Below are 20,956 nucleotides of genomic sequence, written 5' to 3' on the forward strand. Positions count from 1 at the left end.
GCCCCCGCCTGCTCGCTAGCACCTCCCGCGCGGTCCCGCCTCCGGCCCGGGAAGCCGGCAGCGACGCCGCAGTGCGCAGCCGCAGCCCGGACCGGGCCTCAACTGGCTGCGGCACCTTCGTAGGGGGGCGCGTAACTTCATTTTTCTGGATGTCACTAGCGTAAGCGCATTGTATTGCCAAGCAGTAGTAGATACGTTTCTCCTCCGTTTCAGCCGCCGAGCAGTGAAGCCCGGTCTCCGGACTCTCCTGTTCTGCTCCAAGTCGCCTTAATTTGATGCAGTTACGCTTCTCAGGCCAAGAGGTGCTGGCTCCTGTGGCTGCGATCACCATCCCTATGCGTGCTTGCCACCCCTCGAGGAAGAGATCGTTTTCGTGGCGTTTCTCCTTGTACCTGGCACCTGGGTGGCTCCTACTCTTGCAGGATCATAACCCCTACCGCAGCGAACATCTCCGTGAATTCCCCATTGGCTTTCTTTTACTGTTAATTATCTTCGGACAAAGTCGCAGCAGTGACGTTCCCTGGGCAAAAGCTAAAGACCGATGTGACTGATGATACTTGGCAGTCTATTGCTCCCCCAACGGATTCTGCTGCCAGTTACGAACTGTTGAATATTGCTTAAACAATCTTTTGTTTGATTACCCAGATTTAAATGGTCATGTCATTGTTTTAACTCCTGCCTCTTTTATCACCACAAACATTTTTCTAGATTTAGGAACCGGAAGTCCTGGTTCTCAGGTGTTAGACTTAGGCTAGGTTCATCACTCCCTATGTCTCTGTGATTTGCCCTGTGTTCTGGGAAATTTCTCTTCCAATCTTACTACTGAATTTTTTTATTGTGGGAATCATGATTTTCAAGAGATCTTGTTTGCTCTCTGAATAACTTTGTTTTGGTGATTTTTTAAAAATTGATGTATAATTTACAGTTTCTGGCACAAGTCTTCAGTGAACAGCTTGATAAGTTTTGTTAAATGTATACACTAGTATAATCACTACCCAGCTCAAAATCAAACATTCTCAGGGCACCTGCTTCGCTCAGTTGGTTAAGCGTCTGACTTTGGCCTAGGTTATGATCTCATTGTTCTGGGTTTGAGCCCTACGCTAGGCTCTGTAATGACAGCTCAGAGCTTGGAGCCTGTTTTAAATTCTATGTCTCTCTCTCTCGCTGCCCTTCCCCTGCTCACACTCTTTCTCTCTCTCAAAAATAAATGAATATTTAAAAAAAATCCCATGATCCCCAAAATGTTCCCCTCTGTCCAGGGGTCAAGCAGCCCCTAGGCACAGCACAGTGGCTAACAGGGTCACAAGGGTCACTACTGAAGCCGCTAGGTGTGCCTGCCACACTTCCATAGACTCAGCCAGTAAGGAGATAATGAGCCCCAATGGATGCAAACCCAGCGTTTTGCTCACACAGGCAGCAAACGCAAGCCCAACATGGATGGTGTCAGCTTTCCGGAGTCAGAGGACAAAGGGAGCTGGAGGGACGAGATGACAGGCGGACATGATGGTAGGACTCTCCGTGGCTAAGGAGCCCGCTGAACTGTAAGCAGACACCTCCGCGGCCTGCAGCTGCTCCCAGTGGAAGGAGGGACCCCATGAAAAATGCAACTAGGAGGAGGGATGAGCGGTGGCCTTGCGGCAGCGTCCCAAGGTAGGAAGGCTCCTCACCAGGCTGCCTGTGTCCTCTTGCTGCAGGGGGACTCAAAGGCTGCGTGCTGGGGGAGGAATCCTGATGTGCTCTGCCAAGACTTGGGTGGCACTGTGGTCAAGCCTGACTTTAGTGGCCTATGGGGACCCGTGCAAGTCATTGGGACACTGTGTCAGAGCTGTTTCCTACAACGATGCTTCCTGCCACCCCAGCCTTTCATGTGTCCCGCTAAGAATTATTTTCAGCAGCACAGCCACTCCATCAGAGAGCTAACTGTACTGACAGGAGCTTGGTCCAAATGTTCCCGGTGAGCATGACCCCAGCTTTGCCTCCCAGTAGGATGATCAGGCTCACTTGGGGGACAGACCACAGCCAGGCTCCCTCCTCGGAGCCAAACCACTATGTCCCAGATGCCCCTGGGGAGCAACCTTAGAACCACTCTGTTTGTAAGCTGAAAGATGGATCACTCCACTTTTTAAAAAAATTAATTTATTTTATTTTTGAGGAGGGGAGAAGCAGAGAGAGAGGGAGAGACTCCCAAGCAGGCTTCACACTGTCAGCCCAGAGCCCGACGCAGGGCTTGAGCCCACGAACCGGGAGATCATGACCCGGGCCGAAATCAAGAGCCGAACACTTAAACCAACTGAGCCACCCAGGGCCCCAACTCCACGTTTCCTTATTCATTAATCCAAGTGCAGCAAGAGGTGTTGGCAACCATGACTATGCCACCTTGACTGGCAGCACAAAGCCCGGGGTAATAGATTTGTCCACCATCACTTATACTTCGGGTTTGTGTTTGGCAGGTGAGTAGAGACCTAATGTCCGCAGGCATCACCGCAGCAGTAGGAGAAGCGTGATCAGGTTAGAAACTCCCACCTCTGGCTCTTGCTGCTGCTGTATGTTCCAGAAGCCTGGTTCCTGGCACATAGGCATGAGAGGGAAAAAGAAAGAGCACAGGGGGAACTAAGTGTGGGACTTGAGTCTCTTATAACCAGTTGAGGTCTCTCTTCTCCCTCTCACTCCTATAAACACTATCTGAATGAGAACTGCCCTTTCCTGGAATCGCCACATTTAGAATCCACGCTGCCTTGTCTCAAGGGTGTGATTCAGGGGGAGCTGAGCTTCGGTCATCCACTTATCTGTTTTATTGTCTCCTTAAAGAGTACATCCCATGTTTCACTGGCACCTGCCACCTGTTGGTGATACAGGGCATGACACGCTGTCAGGTACTTAACCGCCGCTGAGTTACTCTCGGCTATAAAGGCAGCACCATTGTCTAACTGGATGGGTTTGGAGAACCCAAATATACAACACGGCCCGTTTAGGAGTGCTTCAGTAGTAGGCCCACATCTACTGTGCTGACGGGAATTGCTGTGCCTGCCTGGGAAGAACTGCCTACCGCAGTCAATGCCCAACAATACCATCGAGCAGAAAGCGGGAGAGCCGTCTAGCCTGTCACGACCAGGCAGGTTTGGTGCCCGGAGTCCTGCCACTCCACTGGGTAGCTAGCAGTCCAGGCATGTCAGTCCAGGCGTATTCGCCAGGCCGTGGGCCACAGGCCTGCCATGTCCTGTGTGATCATGGTTCCAGGCAGCTGTAGTTCTTACCTTCGTGGTACAGTTCTAACCAGCTTGTTGGTTCCACTGCTGTTCGTGGTCAAAGGGTCCTTTTCCATAGATAGTCAAGATTCTCCAAAGAAGAATCCAAATCAATAGGATGTATGGGTGTGTGTGTGTGTGTGTGTGTGTGTGTGTGTGTGTGTGTACTTACTTACTTAAAGAAAATAGCTCACGCTGGGGCACCTGGGTGGCTCAGTCATTTAAGCATCCAAGTTTGGACTCAGGTCATGATCTCGCAGTTTGTGAGTTCGAGCCCCGTGTCAGGCTCTGTGCTGACAGCTCAGAGCCTGGAGCCTGTCTTCAGATTCTGTGTCTCCCTCTCTGCTCCTCCCCCACTCACACCCTATCTCTCTCTCTCTTTCTCTCTGTCTCTCTCTCTCTCTCAAAAATAAATAAACATTAAAAAATTAAAAAAATAAGCTCATGCAATAACAGAAGCTGGCAAATCCAAATATCTAGAAAGTAGACCAGCAGGCTGGAGACCCAGAGAAGAGCAAATGCTGCAGTTTAAGTTTGAAGGCTGTGAGACTGGAGACCCAGGGAAGAGCCAATGTTGCAGTTCAAGTCCAAAGGCCATCTGCTACAGAATTCTCTCTTGCTTGGGGAAGGTCACTCTTTTGTTCTCTTTAGGTGTTCAGCTGATTGGTTGAGGTCTATCCACATTATGGAGGGAAATGTGCTTTACTCAAAGTCCATCCATTATTTAAATGTCAATTGCAAACAAAAGCCTTTGTAGACACATCTAGAATAATGTTTGACCCTGTATTGGGGCACCATGGCTGGGCTAAGTTGACACATAAGATGACCATTATGCTTTCCATGGGTTGTGAACAGGGGACATGTGTTCCACACAATCTGCGGCCATGATGCTCTTTGGACAGGAGTTGGGACTGGTGGTGAGTCACCGGGCACTCAGGTGGCCGGTCGTGTGGCATCGCTGGTAAGGTGTACTATAACCCAAGCCAATGAAGGCAAGATGACTTCCATCCTTTGGATGTAATGGAATGCTCACAAGGCCTCGGCAAGCAGCTTCCAGCACCCCGTGCAGCGAGCTCTGTGACTTGTACTAATCTGTGAGGCATCACGGCAACTGGCCTTGTTTAGGGCCCACGCAGGGCTGCTCTGTGGAGGTATCATTTCCATGAGCACGTTGAAATCTCCTAGTTCTGTCATCAAGACAGTAGTGCCCTCCTCATCCCCCTAGCCGGCTCTGCTTCATGGTAACCACGTGGCTACCTTAGGAGAGGTGGCCACTTGTCCCTGTCCGATCACCACTATCCTAAGTGTGACATTTCCCCACCTGGAACATCTTTTACAATCAAGAGAAGTAACATACTCAAAACCTCTACTCCCACAATACATTTAACCATGTTAGTTACAACCACTTGGGGATGGGTTGGCTCAAAACGGCCGACCCAAAAATGACATCAACCCACTGTCCAACCTGAGAGCTATTTCTAGATCTAGTAAGGGCAAGCTTTTCAGCCATGTCTGCAGGGATGTCCTACACAAGGGCCTGGGCCACAGTGTCCAGCGGGGCTGGGCAGCTGTGGGAATTTTAGCTGCTGTCAGTTCTCCAACTCACCTCGACCACTGCATAGGGCCTCTGGTCTCCCCTGCGCCTGAAAGGACCTTAGCCTCCAACCTGGTCCAGTTTGTCTGTGATGGGGGTCAGGAATAGTGCTGAATGTGTAGGGTCAAACTGCAGTCCAAACAGCCAAAACCTCAGTGGGGAGGTCGGGACTTTCTCAGTGTTCCTCCTGTCTGCCTACGGGAAACACCAAAGCCGCTTCAGTGATGGCCCAAATCTTTAAGTCCCAAGGCCATCCCAGGGCCTAACAGTGAGAGAGAATTTTTTGTCCTGGGAAGATTATCACCTTCCTCTTTTGGGACCTCCTGGCACAACAGCCGAGTCCGAATGGCCGGCCCTTCCCTACCCTACCTTGGCCTAAGATTCATCATCTTGGCTTTTGCCAAGGCTTCCGTTCTGGAAAAAAGGTTGCACGTTAGCGAACCGGTTTCATGGAGACGTCTCCAGAGAGAAGAGAAGACTCCATTTCTCCTGTAGCCTGGTGGGAGTCACACCAATGTTCAGTCTGACTTTGGGTGACTTTTTTGTTATCTGGCCACTCACGATTTCCATTATGAATCCAGACCAAGGGTACAGTGCACTAAAAGGAAGGGGCAGCCTCTCCCCACACTTTCCGAGGGTGCTTCTCGGGTGACAGGAATTCATCTTGAATAGGCCACCGTCTCATGATGGCTGTAAAGACCCACTGCACCAGCCCTAATTTACCTTTATATTTTCCTTCTCCACATCCAGGGCGTTGGGCTGAGCGGTTGTGGCAGGGTGGCTTGGAGCATGGAGGTCATTTGTTAAGCACCCAAATGACTTCCATTCCTTGTTAGCCTGTGGAACTCGCATAGGACCTCACCTGCTAGTCAGACGAGCCATGCCTCTGTGGTTTCAGCGGACTTTACCCAAATCTCTAATTTCCATCCTTTCTCATTCATTCTAAGAGTGGATCTTGGCACATTTCCGAGTGACCGCCCTTGATCGCCAGGTCGCGTTCCATCTGTGGCCACGGTAAGAGGCTGAGCAAGAACCACCATGTGCTTTCTTCAGCTCTGCAAGAAACTCTCTCTGGTTTCGAACTCTAAACACCAGTGGAGCCCATCTGGGATCAGGAATGATGGTCAAAGACCACTTGTCTCTGGCGTCACCAAATACCTCAGCACGGAGTGGACACTAGGTCCGCCATAGTTCCTCTCCCATACCTGACCTGACAGTCCACGCAGCCCTGACTCTTGTCTAGAGCGAGACAGGGACCTTAGCCCCACATTAAGTGCCAATTTGAGCATGTGGTCAAGCAAGTCCCAGAGCACAGTGTGGTGGTGAACAGGGCCACGAGGGCCACCGCTGCAGCCACATGGGCCACAGACCACCCCACTTCCACAGACTCACGCGGCAAGGAGATGACAAGCCCCAGGGGGTCCGGACAGCTTGTGCGCACACAGCGAGACGAACACCTGCGCGGCGCCAGCTCCTCACATCCCTGGTTCCAGAGAGCGGCTCCGGGACAGGCAGTATGACGGCAGGTCACTCTGGGCTAAGGAGCCAACTCTAAACTACAGCCAAACAGCAGTTTTAAATAATTTAAATGTTTGTTTATTTTTGTGAGAGATAGAGGGAGGGAGGAGGGGCAGAGGTGGGGAGACAGAATCCGAAGCAGGCTCCAGGCTCTGAGCTGTCAGCACAGAGCCCGACGCGGGGCTTGGACTGAGATCATGATCTGAGCCGAAGTCAGATGCTTCACGCTTAACTGACTGAGCCACCCAGGCGCCCCTCCAGCCAAGCAGTTGTGGGGCCTGCACTCGACCAGGGGAGGGGCCGGGTGGAAGGCCCTGCGTTCAACTGAAACTGGAAAGATGGGAAGAGGAATGGCCTCGTGGGAGACGGGAGGTTCCTCGGCCGGCTGCGTTAAGTGCCCTCGCTTCAGGAGGAACTGTGCTCAAGGTTGACTCAAGTCAAACTCCTTAAGCCTCGCCTACAAAACTTACGTGGAGACGCGTGAGGTTGTAAAGGATTCCGAGGTGGGGCTGTCCCCCTACACTCTCAGCCCTCCCTGTCAGTGCCCCTCAGACACGAGTGAGTTTGCTCTCTAGCTTAGTTTTGCCTGTTCTTGAACTTCATAAAACGGAATCCTAAGAATGCAGTCTTTCCCGTCTGCCTTCTTTACTCAACCCGGCTTTGAGATTTATGCACGTCGGTGCACGCATCAGCGGTCTGCTGTTATTGCTAGAGACACGTGTGTGTCATTTCCTGTTTGTTCTGGTCCTAACTTCTCTCTCCTTCTGGAACTCCCATCACTCATGTACTGGAATCTCACATCTCTTAGGCTGTTTTCTCCATTCTTTTCGTTTTCTATATATATCTCAGTTTAGATGCCTTCTATTAACCTATATTTGAGTTTATGAATTCTGTCTTCTGGTGTGTCCAATCCCAAAGGTTGTGACTTTATCCTGCGGTCCTAGGAGTCTTTATGAAACCCATCCAGACAGCATATGATCTCAGAGATGATAGTATTTGGTTCTATCTGTTCCTTGGGTTCTTTTTTAACTCTTTTTTTAGAGTTATTTTGAGAGAGAGAGAGAGCAAGGGAGAAGAGAGAGAGAGAATTCCAAGCAACAGAATCTGAACCGTGAGATCATGACCTGAGCTGAAACCAAGAGTTGGACACTTAACTCACTGAGCCACCCAGGCACCCCAATTCTTCTTTTTTTTACGTAGGCTCCACACCTACACACCAACCATGGGGGCCAATGCTGGAGCCTGAACTCACGACCCATAGACCAAGACCTGAGCTGAGATCAAGAGTCAGATGTTTAACCGACTGAGCCACCAAGGTGCCCTTCCTTCAATTCTTTTTTTCTAAGTTTGAGAGAGAGAGAGAAAGAAAGTGGGGGAAGGGCAGAGAGAGAGAGGGAGACACAGAATCTGAAGCAGGCTCCAGGCTCTGAGGTGTCAGCAGAGCCTCGACGTGGGGCTCGAACTCACAAACTGTGAGATCATGACCTGAGCCAAAGTCAGACACTTATCCAACCGAGCCACTCAGGCGCCCCTCTTTTTTAATAGATTCAACCCTGCTGAAATTCTCTATATTTGTGCCTATTTGCCTCTTTCTCCAGTTAACATATTAATCATAGTGGTTTTTAAATTCTTGTCTGCCAAGTTCAGTATCTGGATCACCTGTGGGTCTGCTTCTATTCTTCATTTTTTCTCCTGTTTATTGGCCCCGTTTTCTACCCCCTTTTCTTGCATGTTTTATACTTTTTTGATTGTATGTTGCATGTTGGGTGTAAAAGAAGGGTAGACTGATGAGAACTGAATAATATATAGAATTGTTGAGTCACTACATTGTAGGCCTGAAGCTAATGCTGTATGTTAACTATACTGGAATTAAAATTTAAAAATATACAATAACCTTAAAAAATAAAGGAAGGCAGGCAAGGGGCTTCAGACTGTGCTATTCCTCTTCCCCATCCCCCATGCTAGGGGGGCCAGTCCCCTCGATGCAACCAAGCATTGAGCTGAGTTGGGGCACAGCTACAGTTCTGGGAAGACCCAATCCTCCTCTGGGCTGTCCCTGTCCCTCCGGAGTGGTCCCCTTGGGTTTGGCATCGAAATCTGGCCAGGCTGGATCTCTCTAGCGCCTTGAATTCTCTTCAGAGGTTCTGAGGTGAGCTCTTCATCGTCAGCCTCCCGCAAACCACCCAGGCTCACAATCTGGCCGATCTCTCGAGCAGGGAAGCCAGTTAATGTCTCAGCCCCCCCTCCCTCTAAACGCTGCGAGATGGTGGGACTTGCCTTTCCGGCCCACCCAGCCCTTCCCGGGCGCCCAGAGTGCTCCAGAACCCGGCAAACGTTCCCCGAGGGAAAACTGGCTTTGCATTGGGGCTCCTCCAGCGCCCGACCTCCGGCACAGTCCTTGCACGTACCAGAAACTGCTGTTCCTCTCTTCCCCGGTACAGTCTCTCTGTTCAGGGCACTGCTGAGCCTCAGAGATGCCCCCATCAACCAAGATCCCAAGGAAGAAAGCAACCGCCATCATCAGTTCGCGTTGCAGGGGCTCTTTCCTCCTTGAAATTTTGCTCATCCGGCCCTCACTCCTTCCACAATGCCCCCGTCTCTTACAAATGAGGGTTTTCTTCTCGGGTCCGCTCGCTGTGACAACGGGAGCGGTGTGGCCTGCGGACCTGCCACATCCTACCAGCTGCAGAACTGCCTCGGTTCTGCTTTTTACCGCTTCCAATGGACGCAGTGTGACTTCTTAGTATTCTTTGCGTAATCACATCCTCACTCGATTTCCTCTGGTTTACACAAGTTACGTGCTTTTACCACCTTTGAAAACGGATGTCAACTCTTTCCTCACTTTCTTGAGGGTTGGTTGTTTTACTTCAAAGTTCTCGTTGCTTTGTTCTTTGGTACTCGAGACCTTTCCTGGCTATTGTTTCTCAGTTTGTCTTTTTCTAAAAATTATTACTATTAAAAAAGTTTTTTTAAACATTTGCTTCTTTTTGAGAAGGACAGAGTGTGAGCGGGGGGAGGGGGGCAGAGGGGAGGGAGACGCAGAATCCGAAGCAGGCTCCAGGCTGTGAGCTGTCAGCACAGAGCCCGACGCGGGGCTCAGAGTTTCAGATGATTTTATAGATTTCAGGGGGGACTTTCAAGCGTTAGAGGAGGAGGTGGGGGCTCCGTGCTCTGCTACCCCATCGCTCAGTAGACCCGTCTTATTAGATGAACGCCCTGGGACGCATTTCCTTTCTCTCCAGACACCCCAGTCTCCTTTTAGGGAACCTCACTTTCCCCGACGCCCCTGTCTGCGTGGCATCTCCTGGGACTGCGGCGCACATCACAGCGTCAGCTGCTCCGTAACACTTGTCAGCTGAGCACTGTCAAATGTCAGCTGCCACCCTCTGCTTCTGTCTGGGCTTCTAGAGTTCTATGTCGCACCTACGTCCCTGATGAAGGAGCATGAGGCAAACTGAGGGCCAAATACAGGCTGGGACCCCCCCCCACCCCCACCCCGTGGAGTTGTGTGATATTCCTCAAACACCCCCAGCTGCCCAAGATCAAAGGAAAGAGGTTTAAGTGCTCACCGTGGCGATGTGGAAAACCAAGCAAAAGAAAAACTAAATTCCCTTACTGCCTGCAGCCCAGTGACAAGTCCTTGAAACAGGCAGAGTGACCTCTCTCTAGGAGCTCAGCGGCCCCAGTGCTGACACTTTGCTGGGGGCAAAAGAGAACGTCAGCTTTACACCATCCCAACCTCAAGGACCCTGTCAAATTCCTTTATCTGAAGTGCCCCAAGGCACAAGCTGGCCGTCCTACCCGAGCTTATGGCCCCCGATACACATCTGCAGGGGCTCAGGACTGAGGTTTTATTAAATGGTAATAAATGGTGTTTCTCTAGCAACAGCGAGCCCCTCAAGGTCCTGGAAACCTTGCTTCCAAAATTCCTTAGAGACTTTCTCTATCCCTGACCCCTCCCAACCTGAGGGTATATGAGGAGTCACCGTCATGACCTCAGTGCAGCTCGTCCTGCTCCTGGGTCCTGTCCTCACACTTTCATAAAATCACCTTTTTGTATCAGATGCCTTCAAGAAATCTTTCTCGGCCAACAGCTCTGGACCCCACGAATTCCCCCTCATCACCACAAAACTTCATCACCCCCACAGGCCCCGCAAATGCAACGTCTCCAAACTACCCATTTTCCCCACAGCTCTGCTCCTCGGCCTGGGACCCTGTCTCAGGGAAGACACTGCCCTGTGCTGGAGGCCTGGGCGCCACGTCCATCTCCCCCCCTCCCCCCCACTTTCTCACATCCAGTGGCTACCAGACCGCGTTGGCCCTGCCCCGGGAGCCTGGCCGGCCCTCCGCCTTCCCTGTGGCCACGGCAGAGGCCCGCCAGTCCTCCTAGGCCCTGCCCTCCGGAGGAGCGCGCATGCCAAGAGCATTCAGTGGGCACAAGTGGTTTTATTATTTTCGTGGGAAGAGGAAGCCCCGGGCAGGAGTGGGAGAGCGCAGCCCAGCGAGCTGGCTCCACGCCCGCCGGCAGCGGGGGCCCCGGCGGCTTGGCCAGGGCTGCGAGGGGCCACCGGGCAATGTGACCCGGACGGGGAGGAGGTACGAGCTTGCCTATAGACGCGGCCCGCCTGGGAGGCAGGGCCCGGCCTCACCGATGCCGCTTCCGGATGCTTTGCAGCTCCTGGTAGATGGCGCTGAAGCTGGGCCGTTCCCCGGGCTCGTAGGCCCAGCACTGCTCCATGAGCCTGAACACAGCGTCGGGGCACAGCTCGGGACAGGGCAGGCGGCCACCTGTGGGGACAGGCCCAGTGCACGGGGCGTGAGGAGCAGGCACAAGAGCCCCGGCAGCCCCCGGGACATCCCTTGAGCAATGGGAGCGGCTCAAGACATACTGCTCTTGAGCCACCTGGGTGGCCCGCCGGTTAGGCATCCGACTTTGGCGCGGGTCATGATCTCACAGTTCATGAGTTTGAGCCCTGCATCAGGCACACTGCTGTCAGCGCAGAACCCAATTCTGACCCTCTGTCCTGCTCTCTCTGTGTCCCTCCCCCCATCATGCTCTCTCTCTCAAAAATAAATTAAAAACATAAAAAAAAAAAAAAAGGATGCATTGATCTCGAGGCTCCATCCTTCAAAGGCTCCAGGGACACAGGTTCTAATCTCTGTCCCACTGTGTGCCAGTCCTATGACCTTTGCAAGCCTGTTTTTCCTTTTATTTATTTTTAAATTTCTTTTTGAAGTTTTATTTGTTTATTTTGAGAGAGGCAGAGACAGAATGGAGGGGTAGAAGAGAGAGAGGAAGAGAGGGAACCCCCAGCAGGCTCGCACTCTGGGCACAGACCCTGCTGCGGGGCTGGGACCCAGGAAGCCAGGACCTCACACCTGAACTGAAACTGAAAGATGCTTAACTGAGGCCCCCCAGGCACCCCCGCAAGCCTGTTTCTTCTGTCCGCAAGAGGGACGTATTAAGCCCTCCCTCCCACGTTATGAGGAGTAAATGCGATGGCGAGGGTCCCACACACACGGTGCTCGCCCAGTGGGAGCCCCAGGGTGATCCTCGCTCCACCAGGTGGGTGGGTCGGGGAACCAGCAGGACCTCCCCCCAAGCCCTGCAGCCCGGGGGAAGAGGGAGTGGCCCCAGAGCTGCCCCCCCCCCCACCCCTGCAGGGATGTCTTACCCTTCTCCACAAACTCCCGGGTCTGCTGGTTGCTGAGGTTGGGGTACGGCGGGGCGCCCAGACTGAAGGTCTCCCACAGCAAGATGCCGAAGCTCCACACATCGCTCTCGGAGGAGTAGCGGCCTGGGGGGAGGCAGGCGTGGGTGGGCTGGCCGACCTTGGGCCACAGTGAGGCCCCCTCCGGCCTCGGCCCCCACCCCCACCCCCAGCAGCGGTGACTAAGGCCCCAGTACCGTAGTTAAGAGCCTCGGGTGCCGTCCACTTCACGGGGACTTGTCTGAGGCCCCCCGAGGCTGCGTAGATCCCATCGGCTTCCTCCCGGGACATCCCGAAGTCACTGATCTTCAGGACGTTCTTCTCCGTCACCAGGCAGTTCCGAGCAGCCAGGTCTCTGGGCGAGGAAGGGCAGGGACACTCGGCTGGCGCCCCGGTGACACCTGCACCTGCCCACCCCACTCTAGGGGCAGCCGTGAACAGAGCTGCTCCCCGAGGAGACGCCGCCCCTCGCGCGGGGCGGGGCGCGCCGAGAGGGGACGGCGGGTGAGGGCGGGGGGCGGGGCTGCGGGCGCGCCCCGCACTCACCGGTGGATGCAGCACTTGCTCTCCAGGTACTCCATGCCGGCGGCCGCGTCCCCCACCATCTGGAGCAGCGTCTTCATCCGCAGGCGGGCCCCCTCCGTCCTCAGGAAGGTCAGGAAGTCGCCCCCTGGCGGTGGGCAGGGGAAGCCTGGCTGAGCCGCGGCAGCGCCCTCCTCGCCCCACCACCAGGGCTTCGTCCTGGGCTCACCCTGCACGAGCTCCATGACGATGTAGATGGGCTGCTTCTGGGTGCAGACGCCGATGAGACGCACGATGTTGGGGTGGCTGTACTGCTTCAGGATCCTGGGGGGCGCGGCCACTTAGGAGCCAGCCTGGGGGGGCTGGCACATTCCCCTCCCCAACTGCGGGGGGTCCCCTGAGGCCCAGGGAAACCGAGGGAGGGCAGGAGGGGGCAGCAGAAGAGGAGAGCTGGCCGCCAAGGCCAGCAGACCTGGAGGTGTGACCTCGGGTGGTCACAGAGTGTCTCTGCGGCCTACGTGGGGGTCCCCTCTGCGTGGGCTTGTGAGGGTTAAACACCCTCAACGAAGTCAAGCAGTTTGCCCCGGGCCGTGTCCAGACAAACCCACTGCGTGCGGAATTATGGGGTCCTTATTTTACCACCTACTTGGCTTCCTGCAGAAACTTGGCCTTGATGTCAGGTGGGAGGGTCTCGCGACAAGATTTTACGGCCACCAGAGTGTTGTCGGCCCGCAGGCGTCCGCTGAACACTTCGCCAAAGTTCCCCTGAAACGGTCTCGTGTTCCTACCAGTCTTCCCTGGACCAACGTCCTCCCTCCCGGGGACTTGTCCTCGCCTGTGCCCACCGGCCCTGCACTCAGCGCCCCCACGCTCGAGGCTGGTCAGTGGAGCTCTGCAGGTCCCCCCTGGGTGGGCAGCCGAGATGGCGCACCGGGGACAGGCAGAGAAGGGGGCTTCCGACTCGCCACGTTCACCGAGGAGGGACACGGAAAACCCCAAGTCACTTTCCGCTTGGGTTGAAAAAACATGGAGTTTGAAGAAAGTGACTTTCTCCCTCAGCAAGTGTTTCACAGCCCACAGGAGCAAAGTGGGTCTCCTCACGCGTGTAAGCGCAGGCCGAGGAGACACGGGCCTGGGGTGGAAGCGCGAGTTGAGGGTTCGAGGGAACCCCCCAGGGAAGTTTCTGGAAGACAGACAGGCTCTCTGAGGCTGGGGTGCAGGTCTGACCGGCCTGAGGCCTGAGAGGAGGCAACGCTAGGCCAGGGGGACCTCAGGCAACCGGAGGCTGGTGGAACACTCAACTCACCCGCCCGATCTGCTCGCCCAACACCAGGTCCTCGTGGTTTAGCACCCACTTGTCCTGCGGGAGGGAGGGGGCGGGGGTCCGAAGTCAGGGAAGTGAATGCGTGCTGGGCCCTGCAAGGGGCCAGACATCACCCCCCACCAACACCGTGTCTTTTATTTCTTGCCGCCTTGGTGTGTTGGTCTGAAAAATGGGGGTTGGATGGTATCAGGATCGTACTCAGATGGCTGGCGATGTGGCGGGTGCTCTGACCAGGGGGGCATCAGCCACATGCGTGTGTGTGTGTGTGTGTGTGTGTGTGTGTGTGTGTGTGCGTGCGTGTCCCACAGAATGGAAGTGGCCTAGAGATTCCAAGTCTAGAGGGTGGCTTGGCCCCCCGGCAAGTGTGAAGTCACTTGGCACCCTGTACGCAGCCAGGACTCCGGGGGGCCCTTCGTGCGCAGATCTGTGTGACACAGGCTCACCTTGGGCACAGCCCTGTTCAGGATGATGCCGCTCTTCTTGGTGAGGGGCTGCTGGGAGCGCAGCAGGTGGTCGATGAGCAAGGGGATGCTGGCAAAGCCGTCTCCCTCCAGTCGGTACAGGTTCTGCGGGGCGGGGGGAGGGGGGGCAGTGTCAATGGCCCCCCGCTGCTGAGCGGGCCTGAGCCCCAGGAGGGGAGGGACGGGAGGCGGGGCTGCCGGGAAAGGTCCTCTCTGAGGATTTCTGCGTCTGGCTTCTCCGGGGACAGGGTGCTGGGGTGGGGGACAGGAGGCAGGCAGGGACAGCTGGCGTCCAGACCCCACTCACGTCAGCGGACTGGATGATGAAGTGGCGGGGCTGGCCGTCCCACAGCACGGACAGCACGTACTCCTGCTTGCCCTGGCTCTCGCGCACCAGGAAGTCCCCGGAGTGTGTCAGCAGCTCAGCCACCTCTGCCCGTGGGAGGGCCCCATGGTACCACAGCTGCTCGTGCAGGGGCTTCTGCACCTCCGGTACGAGCTGCAGGGGCGGAGGGAGCTGGCAGGGGCAGAGAAGGAGCAAGGAAGGGTCACTCAGCCAGACTGTCGGGGGAGGCTGCCAGGACAGATGGGGGGGGTCTCTCTCTCACAGGCGCCCCTCGTCCTCATGAACCACCCGTTGGCATCAGAGCCCCGGAGCAAGCAGCGGATTTGCCCGGGTCACTGCAGGCAGGGCTGGGAGGGGAGGCCCAGGCTGGCCGATCTCAAAGCAGGTTTCTGCCTTTTTCTTCAGGCCCCAGCTGCTCAACTAGTCCTGGAGCAGGGAGAGCAGGGGTGACGGAGGTGGTAACAAGGCTGCAGCACACAGGGGGTCGGAGGGGAAGGAGGTGCTAGGTGGCACGGTCAGGGGACGTGCAGAGCCCGGAATCCCAGGGAAGACAGTGACTCCCAGGTAAAAGCAGCTTCCTCTGGGCAGAGCCTACTGTCTAGGGCCAGTGACTGACGCCAAACACCCTGGTGGAAGGAGCTTCGGGGGTACACGGCTGAGACCCCTGGCCTGGCCCACTCTGTAGAGAGGCACAGAGATGCGGGCCCCAGCGGGGCTCCACTCACCGAAAACTTGGGGCGGAAGATTCCCGAGATGTGGCTCTTAAGGATCTCCAAGGTGGGTGTCCTTCCCCCTTCTCGCTCCTGCTCCTGGGGCCAGGGACAGACGTCAACGGGTGGCCGGGCTTGGGGAGGGGGAGGGCAGACATGAGGAGCGCGCCCCCGGCGGGCAGGCGTGGCTGGCGGCGGCGGTGGCGGGCAGGTGGGGGGCGGCTCACCGAGGATGACGTGGAGTGGCGGTCATCCTGCAGGAGTAGCACGGGCGGCGGCTCGCCGGGGCCCAGCTGCTCCAGCTTGGCCTGCAGCAGCTCTTGCTGGGCCTGCAGCTTGGCCTGGCTGCACAAGGCCACCTGCAGCCCCTGCAGCGCCTCATGCAACACCTGTTTCTTGGCCAGCAGCTGCACCCTGCAGGGGGGAGGGGGGCGGGAGAGAGTTGGGGGGTGCTCAGCCTGGATCCCACAGCCAGCAGCCAGCGGTGCGTTGGGCAGGCAGGTGCAGGGGAGGGCCGCCGTGGGGGAACCCACTCACCGCTCCCGGGGGTGGGTGATCTGCTCCTCATTCCGGAGCTCGCGCTGCAGCTGAGCGACGGCCTCCTGCCGGCCGAGCACTGTCTCAGTGGCCACGGCCAGCTCATCTGTCACCGAGGTCAGCCTGTGCCCAGAGGAAGGGCCACGTGAGGGCTGTGCCCCACGGAGGCAACCCTGCAGGGTCACGGGAGCCTGGCCGCAGCTCCGCATAGACGGTGTCTGCACCCCCCCCTCCACCTGGCCCGGAGCAGGGTCACCACGCACGTGTGCTGCACACTCTCCACAGTCAGCTCGTTCAGCTGCAGCTCCCCCGGCTCCAGCGGTTCACCCTCCTCCAGCAATGACTCATCAAAGGTGACACAGGGTGGGACGTCAGGTGCGGACCTTCAGGGGGACAGTGCCCCGTCAGTGAACTCGCCAGCGGCCCCGGTGCCCGGCAGAAGCAAGGAGGGGCTTACCCGTACTGTCGCAGGAAGCCTTGGTACTCGGCCTCGGGCTGGATGCGGGCGACAGCTGCAGCCATCTCCAGGTGAACGGCCACCACCTCATCCTGCACCAGGCTGCTGACCTCCAGGTACTCCTGCAGGATCTCCTTCCTGCCCCCAGACAGGAGCCCTGGTCAGTGGGGGCTCAGGCGGGGCAAGGCAGGGAAGGTCGGGGCCTGCGACACTGGGTTTGGAGTACTCAGCCCTGGGGTTGGCCCCTGCCCCATCATTTACCAGCCAAATGCCTACAGGCAAATTACTCAATGTCTCCCTTATCTTCGCCTCCCGATGTGTCTACAGGGGACACTGGGGCGTTATGATAAGGACCCAAGGAGAGCTTGTGTGCAGAGCGTGTGGTATACACGAAGGGCTCGGTACATGTGAGGACAGTCGGCCCAACAGCTGGGGCTCTGGGGCTCCAGTAGGTGCCAGGCCGGTGGTGTCGGGTCACAGGAGCTCCCCAGAGCGCCAGCAGCACACAGCCATCCACCTGCTTGAACGCCTCATTGGACATCCCTTAGACGCCCGGACTCCAGGAGGTGAAACACAAACTCCTATTCTTGTCTCCTGACCCTGTTCCCCTCCCTGTCCCCATAAGTTAGCGGGAAATCCATCTCCCAAGAGTCATCCCGGAGACCCCCTCGACACACACCTCACTTCTAGTTCATCGAGAAATGCCCCCGCCCCACCTTCAGGGTGCACCCAGGAACTCAGGGCTTCTCCCTTCCACCACTACCGCCCGGCCTGGCGGCCACGGTCTGTGGTTTCCACGACCACAACAGCGTTGGTCTCATCGCCCTGTCTGGGCCCCGGAAGTCTACTCTTGAGACGGCAGAGCCGAAGTCCTCACAACGGCCTGCTGGAGGCGGTACCGCCCAGCGGCCTGCCAAGCCCTGGGCCGGTCTGGCCTTGCGTCTGACTCTGCCTAGGATGCACTGGCTTCCTTGCTGTTCCTGGATTTCAGGCCTTCTCCCACCTCAGGGCCTATGACCCTGCCCTTCCCACTTTCTGGAATGGTCTTTCTCCAAACATCCCCCTGGTTCACTCCAGTCTCCGAGGCTTTCCCAGAGCACTGTCCTCCCCGCCCCCCATCTCCTTTCCCTGTTTTGTTTTTCTCCATAGCGCTTATCCCCTCCCCACGCCACCCACTGTACTTTCTTTTCTCTCTCTAGTAACATGAACGAACCTAGAGAACGGACGTTTTTGTCTCCATTGTTCTCTGCGACACTCTAGAGGCCAGAGCTGGGCTCAACACACATAATAAACCCTTGCAGTTAGGGACCCTGGAATACCAGGATCCAGATACGAGCGGACGGGCTCCAACCCTCAGCCCAGGGCCCGCTCTCCCGTGATCACACAGCCGCTGCCCCTGGGCCTGTGAAGGGGGCGGGCGGGCTGGGGCGTGGGCTTACAGGATGCAGGCCATCTCCTGGTGCAGGTCCTGCAGCGACTGCAGCAGGCCGGGGAGCATGAGCTGGTGGTGGTGGTGGTGGTGCAGCTGCGCGGCGCGCACGCCCAGCACATAGCGGTTGTGGTGCGCAAAGAGCTTCCACAGGCTGCGCACGTACTTGTCCTTGGCCTTGTCGCGGTCTTTGTCTGCCGGGGGAGGAGAGGGGTTGTGGGTGATGTCACGGAGGCCCGGGGCTGCCCCACTCCCGGGGCACCTGTGGACAGGTCAGGGCTGGCTTGGGGTTCCCTCCCTTCCAGGAAGGGAAGCCGCACACCTTTGCTGGCCTCCTGGTACTTGCGCCTGGCCTGGGCGCTGTCCCGTGCCAGGGCTCGGTACTGGCTCTTCAGCTTCTCGATGTCCTGGTTGTGCGTCTGGGAAGAGAGGAGAGGCCAGTGTCGGGGGGATAGGATCCTGGGGCGCAAGAGATCCCTGCTAGAGGTGAAGCCCTGCATGGGCCCTGCAGTCTAGGCAGGAAGCACACCCAAGTCCTTCGAAGGCTCTGGGAGGGGCCCAGAAGCCTCTAGAGCCCACTCTCTCGGCTGACATTAGGATCAGAGCAGCTGGGTTAAGGACAGGCACCTGGGGGAGGCAGAGAGACGGGCTGGGCAGATTACAACTGTCCCTCCTTGACTCAGAGGGGTGTCTGGGAGCAGGCAGGTCCTGGCTACAGGCACATGTGACCTGAGCAGTCACCGCACAGAACTCTAAACTCAGAAGGGCCCTGTGCTGGGTTTGTTGCTCTGTTGATGCTATCTCCAAATTCTTAATGATTTTCTGACAAGAGGCCCTGCATTTCATTTTCATTTCGCACCAACTCCCATAAATCACTGTTCCTGGTGGCAGGAACAATGGATGGTCAAGACCAAAGTTCTTGTTCCGGCTCCCCTGTGTGTGCACTGGGATCCTTTGGGTAAGTTCCATTGTTTTCCTCTAAACCTTAGTTTCTCAGTCTGTAAGGTCTGTAACAGTTTAACATAAAGACCAAATGAAGCTTTTTTTTTTAAAGGGCCAGATGGTAAACACTTCAGACTTATGCTGCCTGTGTTGAAATTACTCAGCTCTGCCACCATAGCCCTGTAACAGCCATAGGTAATGTGAAAACAAACAAACGGGCAGGCTGTCTTCCAGTAAAAGTACCTGTAAAAATGGGCCGAACCCTGAATTCAATGTGCTTCTGGGGAGAGAGATGGTAGGTGGACACTGGCCACCAGGGGCCGCTGTGGGTCCACGGTAAGGCCGGGGCTGGCGCAGGTGGAAGGGGTGTGGTGCAGGCAGTGCTGACCAGCACACTGAATCAGGAGGCTGAAGCACCCCCACAAATAGCTCCAATCACACAGCCTCTAGACCAGACGCTGCGCAGGGTTCAAATGCAGGCAGGCCGACCTTGCAGCCCTGGTCCTTAACCTCTGTGTCAGGGGGTCACACTGCTGCCTGTGGTGTCTCTGGTGCCTTGGGAGGAGCCCACCTAGGCCAAGGGCAGACAGACTAGCCCTGACTCCTCGTGCTGCCTCTCAGACCCCAGAGCCTGCTGGCGCAGGGCAGGAGGTGGGTCACAGACCCCGCATGCCTGGGAGGTGACGGCTGGATCGCTCACCCTTACTCCTGGCACTTTGCTGGAGCACGCGGTCAGGTGACAGAAAACGCACAGAGAGGCCTTGCTTCAGGCCAGCTCAAATGCAGGGAGGAGGGACGGAAGCTGGGGCAGGACTGTGGTCAGTGACTTCCACTTCCCCAGTGAATCTAGGGGCTCCCGTGCAAGATCAGCCTTTGTAGCCTCAAGCTCTGGGCGGCGACAGCCAGGCGGGGTCCAGGGCGGCGCGCCCACCTTGGTGAGCTCCTGCTGGAGCTGCTGCCACTGCTCGCTGTAGCTCTTCCGCAGCTGCTGCCGCTCCCGGATCAGCAGGCCCAGCTTACTCAGGGGCCCTGAGTTCAGATCCTCCGCGTGCTGCCTCAGCAACCGGCTCAGGCTCTCCGTCTGGCTGGCGATCTCTGCCCAGGACTACAAGGGATGGGCAAGACAGGGAGCGAGGGGACAATGGCTCCCGAGCCGGGGCCTGCCCGTTTTCCTGCCCACCCTAGGGAGCTGGGGGGAAAGAAGGGGGCGGGCGGATATCACAGGACACCTGTGGGGATTCCTCCGTTAAAGGCAGGAAGGGGGCCAGGAGATCTAGGGTCCCACAGAACCCCACCTGGCTGATGGGGCTGGAGGGGCCCGTGCCTCGTCCCCCGCCGTCCTGCAGGGACATGTGGTGCAGCAGCCCTGCGTATTCCCGGTCACTCTTGACCCGCTGGGCCATCCACTTCCTCATGCCCTCTAGCAACCGCAGCTCGGCCTCCTGCATCTGCTGGACTGCCCCGTGGCCCTGGGGGCTGCACAGCTCGGAGGAGAAGCCCATAGTGCCGTCCTGGGGACAGAGAGGAGAGAGAGCCCACCGCCAGGTAAGGCAGAGGCTGGAGAAGTTGGGGTGGGGCAGAGAGGCTGGGGGCTGCGGGGCAGAGCGGAGCTGCAGCCAGACAGGAGGTGGGGTGCCCCGCTGAAATGCAGCCATAGGTACAAAACGGCAGCTTGGCCTGAGGCCGGCCCTCATTGCTTCCTGTGTCTCAGGCCAAGGCCTGGCGCCAGGGGTCCCCTCCCTCCCCAGCCCTTCTACCAAGCTGCCCTCCCAGGGGCTTGGTGTGCCGGAGGAGGGGGGTGGCTCTCAGGGGTGAGAGTACGCGGGATTCAGGCGGCCCCAGTCGGAGCCCTGCCCCCCCCACCCCTGCCTCCGCGAAGCCCCACCCGGTCCGGTGTCCCCCTCTCCGAACCCCTGGCGGGCCCTGCCCCACCCCCACCCTCACCCCACCCCCGCCCAGCACCTCCTGAGCCTCAGGGCTGGAGTTACCCGCGCGGGGGGCAGCTGCTCCGGGGCTGCGGAGGACGCCTCGGGGGACGACGCCCGGCCTGGGCGACCCTGGCCAGTTCCTGATTCGGCTTCCTCCTGCCGCGGTTTCAGTTGGCCGGCCTGGGCGGGCCTGCGAGGGGAAGGGGCGGGCGGGAGGGCCGGCTCCCCAGAC

At 57.2% G+C, this 20,956-nt stretch overlaps 2 protein-coding genes across 13 annotated transcripts in view; both read right to left on the reverse strand.

Annotated features, from left to right (window-relative positions):
- Positions 1-9,358, reverse strand: part of MAN2A2 (mannosidase alpha class 2A member 2) — a 33,788-nt gene extending 24,430 nt beyond the window's left edge. For 3 of the 11 annotated variants that reach the window (XR_003913752.1, XM_029953011.1, XM_029953012.1), the window contains exon 1: positions 4,852-6,484. The gene's annotated coding sequence lies outside the window, so the exon portion shown is untranslated. Of the gene's footprint in view, positions 1-4,851; positions 6,485-8,765 lie in introns of those variants that run through there. The other 8 variants (XM_029953009.1, XM_029953006.1, XM_029953003.1 and 5 more) reach the window with 8 other exon arrangements.
- A 1,425-nt stretch (positions 9,359-10,783) lies between these two features.
- On the reverse strand, positions 10,784-20,907 carry FES (FES proto-oncogene, tyrosine kinase). Of its 2 annotated transcripts, none has more exons than XM_029953015.1 (19): positions 20,785-20,907; positions 20,092-20,307; positions 19,728-19,901; positions 18,177-18,273; positions 17,865-18,048; positions 16,426-16,563; positions 16,232-16,351; positions 15,969-16,091; positions 15,659-15,845; positions 15,447-15,530; positions 14,683-14,892; positions 14,358-14,480; positions 13,897-13,950; positions 13,237-13,355; positions 12,820-12,914; positions 12,615-12,738; positions 12,266-12,423; positions 12,033-12,155; positions 10,784-11,145 (listed from the first exon to the last, which is right to left on the reverse strand). In XM_029953015.1, the coding sequence occupies exons 2-19, from the start codon at positions 20,296-20,298 to the stop codon at positions 11,003-11,005; spliced, it is 2,463 nt and encodes an 820-aa protein (XP_029808875.1). In that variant the 5' UTR covers positions 20,299-20,307; positions 20,785-20,907; the 3' UTR covers positions 10,784-11,002. The 2 variants fall into 2 exon arrangements, with proteins under 2 accessions (XP_029808875.1, XP_029808876.1); XM_029953016.1 differs by having other exon boundaries at positions 20,759-20,907.
- Positions 20,908-20,956: the final 49 nt, after the last annotated feature.

The sequence above is a fragment of the Suricata suricatta genome, chromosome 9 (genome assembly GCF_006229205.1).
Source record: "Suricata suricatta isolate VVHF042 chromosome 9, meerkat_22Aug2017_6uvM2_HiC, whole genome shotgun sequence".
NCBI lineage: Eukaryota > Metazoa > Chordata > Mammalia > Carnivora > Herpestidae > Suricata > Suricata suricatta.